At 47.3% G+C, this 12,316-nt stretch overlaps 1 protein-coding gene across 2 annotated transcripts in view; it reads right to left on the bottom strand.

The window, feature by feature from the left end:
* Nucleotides 1-12,316, bottom strand: part of LOC124474247 (echinoderm microtubule-associated protein-like 6) — a 42,381-nt gene that overhangs the window by 3,227 nt on the left and 26,838 nt on the right. Inside the window, exons 19-41 of one of the 2 annotated variants that reach the window (XM_047030217.1) lie at nucleotides 11,647-11,758; nucleotides 11,386-11,513; nucleotides 10,527-10,668; nucleotides 10,231-10,383; nucleotides 9,851-9,982; nucleotides 9,660-9,748; nucleotides 9,396-9,572; nucleotides 9,057-9,258; nucleotides 8,812-8,938; nucleotides 7,882-7,896; nucleotides 5,153-5,231; nucleotides 4,824-4,953; nucleotides 4,558-4,656; nucleotides 3,557-3,730; nucleotides 3,175-3,383; nucleotides 2,888-3,045; nucleotides 2,535-2,649; nucleotides 2,179-2,367; nucleotides 1,839-2,011; nucleotides 1,574-1,736; nucleotides 782-885; nucleotides 213-366; nucleotides 11-111 (exon numbers count right to left, since the gene is read on the bottom strand). In XM_047030217.1, coding sequence (XP_046886173.1) covers nucleotides 11-111; nucleotides 213-366; nucleotides 782-885; nucleotides 1,574-1,736; nucleotides 1,839-2,011; nucleotides 2,179-2,367; nucleotides 2,535-2,649; nucleotides 2,888-3,045; nucleotides 3,175-3,383; nucleotides 3,557-3,730; nucleotides 4,558-4,656; nucleotides 4,824-4,953; nucleotides 5,153-5,231; nucleotides 7,882-7,896; nucleotides 8,812-8,938; nucleotides 9,057-9,258; nucleotides 9,396-9,572; nucleotides 9,660-9,748; nucleotides 9,851-9,982; nucleotides 10,231-10,383; nucleotides 10,527-10,668; nucleotides 11,386-11,513; nucleotides 11,647-11,758 — 3,125 coding nt within the window. The remainder of the gene's footprint in view (nucleotides 1-10; nucleotides 112-212; nucleotides 367-781; nucleotides 886-1,573; nucleotides 1,737-1,838; nucleotides 2,012-2,178; nucleotides 2,368-2,534; nucleotides 2,650-2,887; nucleotides 3,046-3,174; nucleotides 3,384-3,556; nucleotides 3,731-4,557; nucleotides 4,657-4,823; nucleotides 4,954-5,152; nucleotides 5,232-7,881; nucleotides 7,897-8,811; nucleotides 8,939-9,056; nucleotides 9,259-9,395; nucleotides 9,573-9,659; nucleotides 9,749-9,850; nucleotides 9,983-10,230; nucleotides 10,384-10,526; nucleotides 10,669-11,385; nucleotides 11,514-11,646; nucleotides 11,759-12,316) is intronic. The other variant, XM_047030218.1, reaches the window with a different exon arrangement.

Here is a 12,316-nt window from a genome sequence, read left to right as displayed (position 1 = left end):
ACAGTGTTACCTGCAATCATCCCCGCCTGTGCTGATCACGTACTTGTCGTCGTATGAAAAGCGGATGTTGGTGACGTGTGCCGAGTGCCCAAAGTAGCGTTTGTGTTTGGCCTTTTCGAAAGAACAAAAATACCCCCTTTTCAGTCTCTCTACATAAATATCACATCGACATGTTGTTGGATAATCGTACCACAGTGGAGAAAATCACTTACAAATTTCTCAGTGCAGGGGAAGTCAAAGAGCTTGACCAGGCCAAAGTCATCCCCAGTGACCACGTTGAGGCCGGCATGCGAGACACAGGCACAGTTGACGTCAGCTTTGTCTGTGTTCCGCGGCCAGATCCCCAGTACCTCGTCTCCTAGGATACTGAGGAGGGAGAGCGGTTTGCTTCTGAGACTGCTAATGATATAACTAATCCCAAGGCAGTGTCTGAACATAAACAGATGGGTAGTGGTGTTGTGGAACATTTTCCCAAGTCTGGTCAATAAATAGGTTTTAGTGCATGCTGATTTAAATGTACCCGTATAACCTTCCGTTACATCATTAGTTTTTTATGTATTGTGTTTTTATTTTTTTTACAGCTAATTTTCCATGACATGTTTCAGAAAAAGTCAGAATAGGCTGTAGACCCATTAACCTTGACAAACATCCAGACAGAGCTGTGACAGACATCATTATTGATTGACCTAATACATGAAATAAGTGAGCATGAACAAATATCATACTATATTTCTGTACACTACTTGGTTGTGTGTTTTTGTGTGTGTGTGTGTGTTTCTACCTGGTCCAGGTGGCCCAGGTGATCCTATCAATCACAGACTGGTCTGTCACTATCTTCCCTGAGGGAATCTCATGCACTTGACGCTTGTAGGACCCTGTAGACACCTGCACACACAGTCAAAAATACATCAGAACACAAACAAACTGTAGTACAAGCTCACTCAGCACAATCAACAAGCAAACTGTCCAAGAACTAAGTTCTCTTGCATAAAAACGTCAACACAATCAGTAGCATGTGACCATCAAATAGCACCCCCCCCTGTCTCTCCATCCATTCTTTCTGTCTCCCCTCCACCCTCTCGGTCTCCCCTCCACCCTCTCTCCATCCACTCTTTCTCCATCCACCCTCTCAGTCTCACCTCCACCTCCTCTGTCTCCAGTACATTCTCTCTGTCTTCTCCACTCGCTCTGTTCCCTTCCAGGCCCAGTGATGTTTACACTGGGTGGTTAAATATAGCTGCATAACTCACCGTCTTACAAGCTAGCCAGACGCCTCAAGACTAGCTCCAGGTTGCTTGCTAACTACTGTAGAAGGGGGCTCTGGGCTATTAATGATGATGACCGGCCATATATGTGTGTGACTATATTTAGTCTGTCACCCCCCCCCCCTTCCCCCACCCACCCAGCCCCCCACCCAGCCTTTGAAATGGATAGCGGCTTCGTAGGCCCAGCCTCCACCATGTAGGACAGAGTACCACTCACTCACTCTGCTACCATAGCTTGTATAGGTGAATCAGTGAAAATATGGGGTGTACTGTGTTCTGTAGGCTTGCGCTGCTTTATAAAGCTATACCTCTATGAACTTGCTGTCTGCCGAGAAGTCCATCTGGATGACGAAGCTGGGAATGTCCATGCAGTAACCCACACGGTTAAGGGAAGGACCCAGAGTAAGGTCGTAGAGGTCAACTGTGCTCTCCACAGACCCCACAGCCAGGAGACGTTTGTCCGGACTAAACCTGAGGTTAGAGACACACATGAACACACACACAGACTCAAATATATATGCAGAATCACACCAACTAAAGATATGCAGACACACACACATTGTCCCAGCTCACCGTATGTCCTGTATGGCAGCACTGCGGTCTCTTTTCTTGCCCCACATCTTGAGGGAGTTGGTGAGGAGGATGATGAACTCTCCGTTCTTCATCCCCACAGACACCATCTCCCCGTCAGGGCTGTAGCTGGCACACTTGGCTGGATGGCCCAGAGAAACCTTGTTCAGTAGTTTCTACCACAGAAACAAACACCAGCAGTCAACAAACACAGTAGTAAACCTGTTCACAGGGCTTTTTTTGGCCAACCAGAACAGTAAAGCGTTCTGATTGTTTGATTGAATTTGAGCAAAGGCCGGGATCTTGAAGGAGTGTGATGTGGTCAGCGTCTCCCCGTATCCACCTTGTCGGCCAGATCCCAGATGCGTATGGTTCCGTCATCACTGGCGGAGATGAATATGTCTTTGGAGGGGTGGGTAGCCAGGCCCCAGATCTCCCCCTGCATGTGGCCGTTGATCATGATGTTGGAGGCAGCGTTCTTCTCTCCCACCTCGATCACCTCTCCATCCTTCGTCCCCACCAAGATCTTACCCTAAAAACACGAGAAGGAGATTTTTCAAACTATCTTGTCCTCGTGTTTTTTTTTGTTTTTGCTGATAATACCTTAAAAACACGTGTTTACGAGTGTTTTTGGGGCCACGTACTGGATGATTCTCTCACGGCGTGTGAGTGTGTGTGTGTGTGTTGAGCCAAACTCACCTTGCCTCGACAGACGGAGCGGACACACTCCACCTGCTGGCCTGTCTCCAGCTGGAAGGCACGGCAACGCTTCATCTCCTGGTCCCACAGCTTAACTGCCCCACCCTCCTTGGTACTGATGTAAGACACACACACACAGGGAGACAAACACCCATCATCATCACAACCATCATTCTCGTTATCACCATTATCATCAGAGACATGGGTCGGAGACTTGGCATAAAACAAAATACAAAAAGACAGAATTACAATCGAAAACATGTTAGTAGTTTATAAACAGTTCTAAAAAAATATTTATGAGAGAGAAGAGTCGTCAGTAGCTAGCGAGCCGCAGCCCCGAGGTCTGGACTCACGGCCTCTCCTTGCCCCCGGTGACGATGAGGCCGTCCCTGAGGGTGGTGTACATGGTGAACACCGGGCCCGTGTGTGCCTTGGCCACCACACGCAGCAGGACATGATCCTTCCACACGTACACATCCCCGTTTATGGCACCCGTGAATGTCAGGTTGTTCTGGAGGAGAAAACCACCAAAGTTCTTGCGAGTATGTTTCACAGGGTGAAAGTGAATGTATATCCTAAAATAGCCCGTGTAACGATGGTGTAAGAGGTGTTGTTGTTGAGCGGTTCAGTCGGTACTTACAGCACCGAAGGCGACAGAGAGCATGGTCTGCATCCTGGCATCCTCCACGGAACCCACCACCCCCTTCTTGTACATGAGAGATCCGCCCGCCAGCGTCCAGAACTTGATGTGTTTGATGCCCACAGATACAAACTGGGAGTCAGAGTCGGGTCGGAACTCTACCACAAAGATCCTGTCTGGGTGGCCACCTTTGCTGGTCACCTTTGCACCTGGTCAGAGAAACAAGGAACATCAAATACAGCATGAAGAATATTCGTGCTGCATAAAGAACTCATATGGAGAAATCACAAACATCAGTCATCAGTTGGAAAGGCTTTGTAGTTGTAGGATCTATTCCGTAAGTACGCTGAGAACCGAGTTTGAGACGAATCCAGGATCTTACCCTCCTGCCAGCGCCAGACTGTGATGGTGTGCTCTGGCTCCACCCCTACAGACAGCAGCAGCTTGCCCGTGGCGCTGAAGTTAACGTACCCCACGCCTTTGGTGTGGGCGCAGCGAAGAATAGACAGAGTCTGCTTGCTCATGGCATCCCAGACATGGATGGAGGGAGTGGTGCCTACAGAAAAAAGACAGAGAAAAACAGAGATTGTGAGATAATAATGTGATAGAGATATAATCTAAATCCCATAAAAAAACAGTTGAATAACTAAGTTCAGGCCAGGGTTCATTTAGGGTGTAGTTTACATAAATCACAAAAACACACTGCGCTATAGGCAGGGACACAGCAGAGCAGGAGAAGGTAAAAGCTGAAAGGTATGTTGACCAGGCCTCTATTGGGAACTTCAAGCCCCTATACCCTAAGCACCGGTCGATATCAGGAGATTGAATAGGCTTCAGCAACATGGCCAAAAAAGGCAACTTCCACCTTGCTTAGCCTATCCAGTCCTCTCAGATATGTGAGGACAGACACCCGGCTGATTTGGGCCCAAGGGCTGGTACAGTGAAGGGTTAGCCTGGAGGCTTTTTTACCTGGTAGGCCAGTCATGTCGCCTGCAGCGTGTAAGCAAGAGAAATGGCGTGGAAGGAGGCAGCAAAAGAACAGATGAGACCTGAGGTGAGTTTGCTAGCAACACACAAGCTCCAAGACCAATCTGCACATGCTCAGTCTCTGCGCCAAACCACACAGCCAAACACGAGCAAATGAAAAGGTTATTTATGTCGGATAAAATATGAGGTTACTCATTCATCCATCTCTCTTCTGTCTCTCATCTCCTTCACTCCCCCTATATGTGAATACACATGCATTCATGCATGCAAAGCAACTTATGTAACCAACACACACACACACACACGTCCAAAACCACCAGCATGCACATGCAAAACCTTTTAGATTCCCTACAACACACGAGAGGACTGGCATACTCATACATGCCCTCTACCTACCTATCTGTCCAGTAGCAATAACATTCTTGTACTTGGGATGCTGATTGACAGTCAAACAGAGGATGTCATCTGTGTGTTCCAGATAGAAGCTTTGTGTTCCTGAGGAGATAGTCTTCACATCACTCTCTGCATCTTTGTAGTATTTAAACACAAGTCTTTGGGGGATAACCATAGTTGAAATGGTGGGGTTTAACGGTTGGATGATGACACACACGTGTGTGTGTGTGTACGGTGTGTGTGTGTGTGTACGGTGTGTGTGTGTGTACCTGTGGTGAGACTGTGCACCAGGGCAGTAGCGGCCGTATGGTAGACAATGTCAGATCCATCATTGAGGTAGTGAAGGTTGTTACGACAATCAAAACCCCTGAAGCCAAACACATGGTCCAGCACCAGGTCCTGACAAGACGAGACAGAACATGCCAGTTTTAAACTGGAATTCTATTGTGTGAAGATGTTAAATGTCAAATCTTGCGGTGAAACTTTGGGCTGTCCAGTTTTTTTGCTGTTGTACTTTACTTTTTTGGTGCTCAAGACAGGAGTCAGTGAATAAGTACTGTGAAACAGGGACACAGTTTCACACTGTACGGATACTTACTTCTACCAACTTCTTCTTTTTGGATACGTTGTTCTTCTGCAGCTTCTCTGGCTGGGGGGCGGCCCGGCTGACTGGAGGTCTGGACCAATCACAGAGTGAGAGAGAGAAAGAGAGAGAGAGAGAGAGAGAGAGAGAGAGAGAGGGAGAGAGAGAGAGAGAGAGAGAGAGAGAGAGAGAGAGAGAAAGAAAGAAAGAAAGAAAGAAAGAAAGAAAGAAAGAGAGGGGGGGAGGGACAGAGGACAAACTGGATATTTATATGGCAAGATACAGTATTTCCTTTGGACATTAACTGGCCCAATGATTAATGCTGTAACTCTCTGACTGGTTCGTGACATAAGTCAAAAACTAAAGACTTAGAAGGTGAGAGAGAGGGAAAGAGAGGGGAAACGAGAGAGAAAAAGAGAGAGGGGCCGAAAAAAACTGACCACACAAAGTCACCGTGGCCTCTGGTAATAGTGGATTTTATCATTCAACCAAGTAAGTTAAAGTCAACCATATATAACTAATCTTAACCACTGCTTATCCAATATATTCAATAGCGTAACAGAACTCCAAACTTAAAATGACACAGTTATTTCTCAGAAGTTCTTAAAGAAAAAATCACTAGGTACCACAAATAGTAACAGACAATGCCACAGACTACAGAGGAATGAGACTTTATCCATGGTAGTTAATGAGTTCAGTGCAGCCACACAAACACCAGGTGAGAGTGAGTATCACAATCTAACACAACAATAGAACTTCCTGAGAGATTGCCAACCTCAACTCAACTGAGTCAAATAACAGTTAGGTGCAACCACATGTAACCATGGGCAATGCATGAACCACAGAATGTAATTCAACTTGGAATATACTGTATTTTACTATACCTAACAACGTCTGGGCCAATTACAAAACCCCTCCTGTTTAAAGACGTAGGCTTGACACACACAGTCGCACACAGTCACACCCACACAGAGTACAGGTGTACAGACAGATACACAAAGACACGTTGAGGTGGGCCTTGTGGACAACATCACAGGCAGGAAGTGAGGATTGCACAAGCTGTAGGCTAGTTATACACCTTGACAACGGTCTTCAGCAGAAGCTGCAGTGGCCTGGTGTATAACTGCAGCGCCGGGTGCCAAGATGCAAGGCTGATGAATACCAGACCCGGGTCCACTCCAAATAACATCTGGTCTCTTTCAAATACTTGATTTAACTCGCCTGGCGGGCACTGTACTTCTAGACCATTGAATCTAACAAAGGAGTCACGCGCGCCTAAAATAGATAGAATCTTGAATTTGGCGTTGACCCTGGTCTGATGGAAAGATGGGTAATCATCACTCAGTATCACCATGCTTTGGCAGGAAGCCAGGAACATTCAGGACAAACAGGACAGGACGTGACATCATAGAGACAGACTCTGACCCACGTTACCTGGATCCCCTGGACAGCAGTGAACAGAACCAAGTAAGAGGTTTAGCGCACACACACTGCTCCATGCCCTGTGGGGAGCTAGCTGGGCTACTAGCGGCTAAGCTATGGTAGCAGCTAGGCTACGGTAGCTATGCTATGCTAATAGGCTAACAGGCTTTCAGGCTATTAGACTCATCATGCACAGGCAACCCTGAGAAGAGGCTTCCGTCATTCCCGATGCAAACCAAACCATGCTCCTCGACTCCAGCATGCCAGAAAGCCAGGGCTAGGGGAGTACAAATTCAGCTCTGATCCTACATTCACTCAAGTATCAAAGAGAAATTTCCGATTCTACTAACTCTACCTCTAAAGACTACAATTCTCTTCGAGCATTGAGTGAACTACAATGAGGTTTGAATTGTCAGGTTTTGCTTCCAAAGAGCCAAAAGTCTACAGAGGAATGAGTGATGAATGAAGGAGTGCACGGGACTGCTGGTGGATAGGGAGGAATGCTCATACCCAGAGGTCCCTGTGCAAACTGTACACTAGAGATCCTAGATGAGAGGAAGAGGTGAAAGGAGGAAGGGGGAAAGGGAAGGGGGGGGGTACAGGAAAGTAAAAATGTGTCAGAGCCTCAATAGCCGTCCGCATCAATGGGGTAAGTAAACAATGTCATGTGATCTCTTACACCCCACAAGACAGTGTTGGGGAGGGAGGAGAGGTAGGGGAGTGTGAAAGATAGAGAGGGAGATAGGTAGATGAACGGAGAAGAACGAGAGAGAGAGGAGGGGAGAGAGGCTTCAGCATTACTTGATTGAGCATTACTCTGTGGAGTATTCCTTTTCGCTAATCAACTGAAAATAGAAACGATGACATGAATAAAAGAGAATGGCACGATCGGATGAGGACGCATCCAGCTAACGCATGAGTAACTGCAGTGACTCATGTTTGCCCACAACATTAGAGCAAACACAGTGAAACTAAAATACCGTGGAAAGACAAGAAGGCAAACAAACCAGTGACAAGGAACACAAGCGAAAGCCACAGAGAGTAATGTTTAAGGCCAGCCTCAACACAAGGCAGATAAGTCAACATTCACTCAGATGAAATGCCAACAAAGTCAACAAAAGACAAGATTAAGAGGTTTAAACCCCGATATGAAGGAACAGCAATATACTAGAGATGTGGTGACTACTTTATTGTATAGAATGCCCACCCACTTAACAAAAAGATATATTATTTGTCTGTTCTCCCTGCAGTCAGTGCAAATTTAACCCCTGTGTTATGAACTCAGGCTATAAGATGTACAGAGAACGTGAGGTCATACTTACTTGACAATGCCCTGCCTCCAAGGGAATGCAAGTTAAAAGACAACAGACATATTAAGCGTTTCTGTTGACAGGAAGCAGGAAGTGGAGGCTTCCAGAGTTTGGAATCATGAGAAGCACAAAGTGTGTGAGCAGCAAGCAGGCGTGGAAGAGCATCACGTTGCCATGACGCTGACCAACCCCAGAGCAGGTTGTATTTATGTTTTCCAGAACTGTCTGATGTGAGAACATGTAGCAGCCACTGTGTTTCAACAGGAGCAGTAATATATTAATATATGTATATGAGATTCATGACTTTAGCTGTTTAAGTTAAGCTGTTTATTTATGATCTAGATGATTCCCCTCTTGACCTCTGCTTAATGGGGTTAGTATTACACAACCATGCAAAGCACTGAGGAATGCATTTTAAACTACAAAAGCGACAAAATCACAGATCAAAAATAAATAAAGATTAAGTAAAAACAGTCACTATGTTCATATATTCAAATGCAGTTAAAAGCAAATCAAGTTGACAGCCATTTATGGCTGTGTGCACACCAATACTCTGTATCTTAGCAACAAGCAACAGATAAAAGATCAGGAATAAAGTGGTACACTGCACCTATTGACTTCTTACACAACAATAACACTACACACACACACCTACACACGCATGCACATGCGCACACACTCACAAGTTTAAAGAAAGGCTGAATAGAGGAAAGATGACAGTTCTTATTTTTGACACAAGAGGCCCCCATAAGCGTACATACAGGAGAAAACCGAAATCCAACGAAGGTTTTCATTCAATCTCGTCAAATGCATTTCATGTAACATATCAACTCTTTGAGATGTTTGTTAACTGTCAGTTTAGATGGCAATGTCAAGGCCCCGTGAGGGGACAGACAGCTGGGGTGAATCTGATTGGACAGTGCCACAGCTATGGGAGTGTACCTCTCCTCTGCCGACACCTCCTTCTGCTGCTGGTGAGGTTTGATGCCACACATCTCCCTGATGCTGACGGCATAGATCTTAGTGGTGTAGTCAATACTCTTTTCTCGGGCCACATCGCTGTCGTATCCTACAAACACACAAGCGTAAAACACACACACACACAAGCATAAAAAGACACTCGCGCGATAAACTGGAGTGAAACTACAAAAGACTAACAAATTCAGGTACGAAAATTCCCAATGTACCTCCGTCCTCCTCAACGTCATCATCGGACTCCTCGCTATCGACCGGCCGGTTCTCGCGGTGACCCTCCCCCTCCAGCGCCCAGATCATCAGCGCTGTGTCTGCCCCGCCTACCGTCAACAGCGTGGCGTCATCCTGTGCCCAGCACACGTTGGTCACATGGGCGCTGTGGCCCACGTACTTCTTGAAGCGGGCATACTGACCCTAGGGAGAGGAGGGGAAATCAATTTGCTCTGTTTCTCATGATATGTCTGTGTAAAATGTGTGTGTGTCTGTCTGTGCATGAATGAGTGCCCGTGCACGTGTGTGTGTGTGTGTGTGTGTGTGTGTAGCTTTCCTACCTTGGTGGGGTAGCTGAACAGTTTGAGGAAGCCAAAGTCGTCTCCGGTGGCCAACAACTTCCTGTCTTTGGTGAGGGAGGCGGCGTTGACGTCGGTGATGTCACTGTGGGTGGGCCAGATGCCCTCGCAGGTAGGGCCTAGAACACAGGTCCACGTGGCCCACTCAATCTTCTCGATCTGAAACAACACAGACACCATGACAACTAAGGCCATTTCACGTAATACGAAAGTACCCTGATCTTCGCTGCTCCGTCATTCTCGGACCTCAGAGTTCCGTATGGTCTGCCTCTTCCCTCTGGGAGCTTCGAAGAATAATTGTTCTTTGGCACCTGAATTTACTTGCAGCAATTTCCCTGAAACACAAACCAGGCCACACGTGAGACATCCTGGCTGAATCGGGGTTTCGTGACGTCCTCTCAGCAGCAGGTGAAGGGAAAGGTGTTGCCACCACTCACCTCTGGCGTCCCAGTCGATGTGTGTGATGTAGCTGGAGGCTCCTTTGCAGATTCCCACCCTCTTGCTGCTCATCACGTTGTAAATGTCCACAAAGTTGTCGTGAGAGGCCACAGCCAGGTATTTACCTGCATCTGAGGACAAAATGAAAGAGAGAGAGATAGAGAGAGAAATAGAGAGAGAGAGAAAGAGAGAGAGAAAAAGAGAAAGACAGAGAGAAAAAGAGTGGTACATTTGCTGTTCTGTAGGGTAAGGAATGTATAAGGATTGTATCTTCATCCAGTACGTTCCTCGAAACCAAACCCCCCCCCCCCCCCCCCCCCCCCCCCAAAAAAAGCTATATTTAGACCCTGACAATCCAGAGAGGGGTCAGCGCGTTTACCTTGGGTGAATCTGATGTCAGAGATGGCCTCCTTTCTGTGGTGGAAGGACACCAGGTCCTCCAGAGTGTCAGAGTTCACCACCAGGAAGCTGCCGTCATTCAGGCCCACCGCTAAGGCTTTCCCATCAGGGGAGAAGGCACAGCATCGCCCGCCTGGAACGCATGCAGGAACACAGACAGTCAAGCACCATTCAAAAGTCCTGCAGGAACGTTCTGAATGAAACAGAAGTCGGTTTGGTCAGACGCTTAGCTGCACCAGGTCAATTCGGCACACTTATGTGTGGGTCACGGTGTACCTTTTTTCAGCTTGCGTACGGCCACCATGCGATGGTTGGCAGAGAGCTCCCAGATGCGCAGGGTTCTGTCATCACTGACAGTGGCACAGACTGGCAGCAGGGGGTGGGCCGCCAGACCCCACACCTCACCCTCCATGTGACCCTAAAGACACACACACACACACACACACACATACACAAAACATGTACAACCGCACACACGCAAAACCACTGAGTTATGTACACAACTCAGTCTAGATATTGGGGGTCAGATGGCTGAGCGGTTAGGGAATAATCAGAAGGGTATTAATCAGAGGGTTGCCGGTTCGATTCCTGGTCGTGCGAAATGATGTTGTGTCCTTGGCCAAGGCACTTCACCCTACTTGCCTCGGGGGCAATGTCACTGTACTTACTGTAAGTATGACTAAATGTAAATGTAAATATTGCCTACGTCCAGTCATCAGTGAGTTGGAGTGAAAGGCTCCAAACAATGCGTTTTCATTTTCCCAAACAGATTCTTCAATATCTGCTCACCATGGCAACAGATAGAGGATAGGTATGGCACCAGACAACTAAGAAGTCTGTCTGGGAGTTACGCCCACACACAGGCATTGAAACCCCAGCCAGGATCGAGAATAAATGGGGCTGGGGTGTGGGTGAGGTATTAAGCCAGAAAGAGTCCATGAGCTGGGCTATCTAGTCCAGGGGGAATACACACCCTTTTCAAAAGGCAGCCAGGCAGGCAGAATACTGACAGAGAAAACATTTCTTCTCCAGAAAGGAAAGGATTTGCCAGAGGAGAGGATAGGACAGAATACGAGAGGAGAGGACATAGGAGTTTTCAGGACCAAATGAAACGCACAACAATTCTCTCACATACCTGCACCAGCAAGGTCATGGGGCCACTCTTGTCTATTTCAAGTATCTCTCCATTCTTGGTCCCCACCAGGATGTGTCCGTGTCCCAGAGTGATGGCACGTATGGACGGGTTGTCCTCCAGCAGCAGTCCTGGGGAACACCCAACAGACAGACGCAGTTACACAAACGGCCCACAGATGGCAGCACACGACCAACAGCAGGACTTCCAAAGGCGGAACACGGAATCTGGTTTGAAGGGTTGTGACACACCAGGGTGTTGTACCTTTGGAGCCAGGAGACAACGCTGCTCTCTTGATGGCGTAGGTCTTCAGGCACCTCTCAAACATGTCGTCCCAGAGTTCCACCACGCCATCCTTCCCTCCAGTCACAAAGCCCTAAGGTCACACAACACCCAGGTCAACTGAGAAATGTACCGACTGCACTCCTGAATGTAATGAGTATGGGTATGCAATAGAACTTGGAACATTGATAACTGACAACCGACACTGGCGTTGTGTCTAGTAGTAAGTGAGGATGAGGTGGGGATAAAAGAGCAGGAAGACAGCATGGATGACAGTTACAAAAATACTGTCTGTGTATCCATAGATGTTTATCGTGTCAATGTGTAGCATTTGATGAAATTTTCTACGTGATTTCAACAAAGTTTTATCAAATAATCATTACAGGAAGTGCGCTGGCACCACAACAGCCGACATCAGAGGCGCCATTATTCCCCCCACATCCAGCACCTGTCAAGCAGCGGGCGCAGCACGAGAAGTAACAACGTATCCTGTTTTCATCTCAGATGTCCCCAAGGACTATCCTCTCATCTCTCTCCACCTGCCAGCCTCTCATCTTCCTCTCTACCTCCTACTCTCACATCCCTCTCCATCCTCTCTCCCTCTCTCTCTCTCTCTCTCTCTCTCACAATGTACTGTCTCTCTCGACCTCTC

Source organism: Hypomesus transpacificus, chromosome 11 (assembly GCF_021917145.1).
Source record: "Hypomesus transpacificus isolate Combined female chromosome 11, fHypTra1, whole genome shotgun sequence".
NCBI lineage: Eukaryota > Metazoa > Chordata > Actinopteri > Osmeriformes > Osmeridae > Hypomesus > Hypomesus transpacificus.
This window is presented reverse-complemented; position numbering and strand designations above follow the sequence as displayed.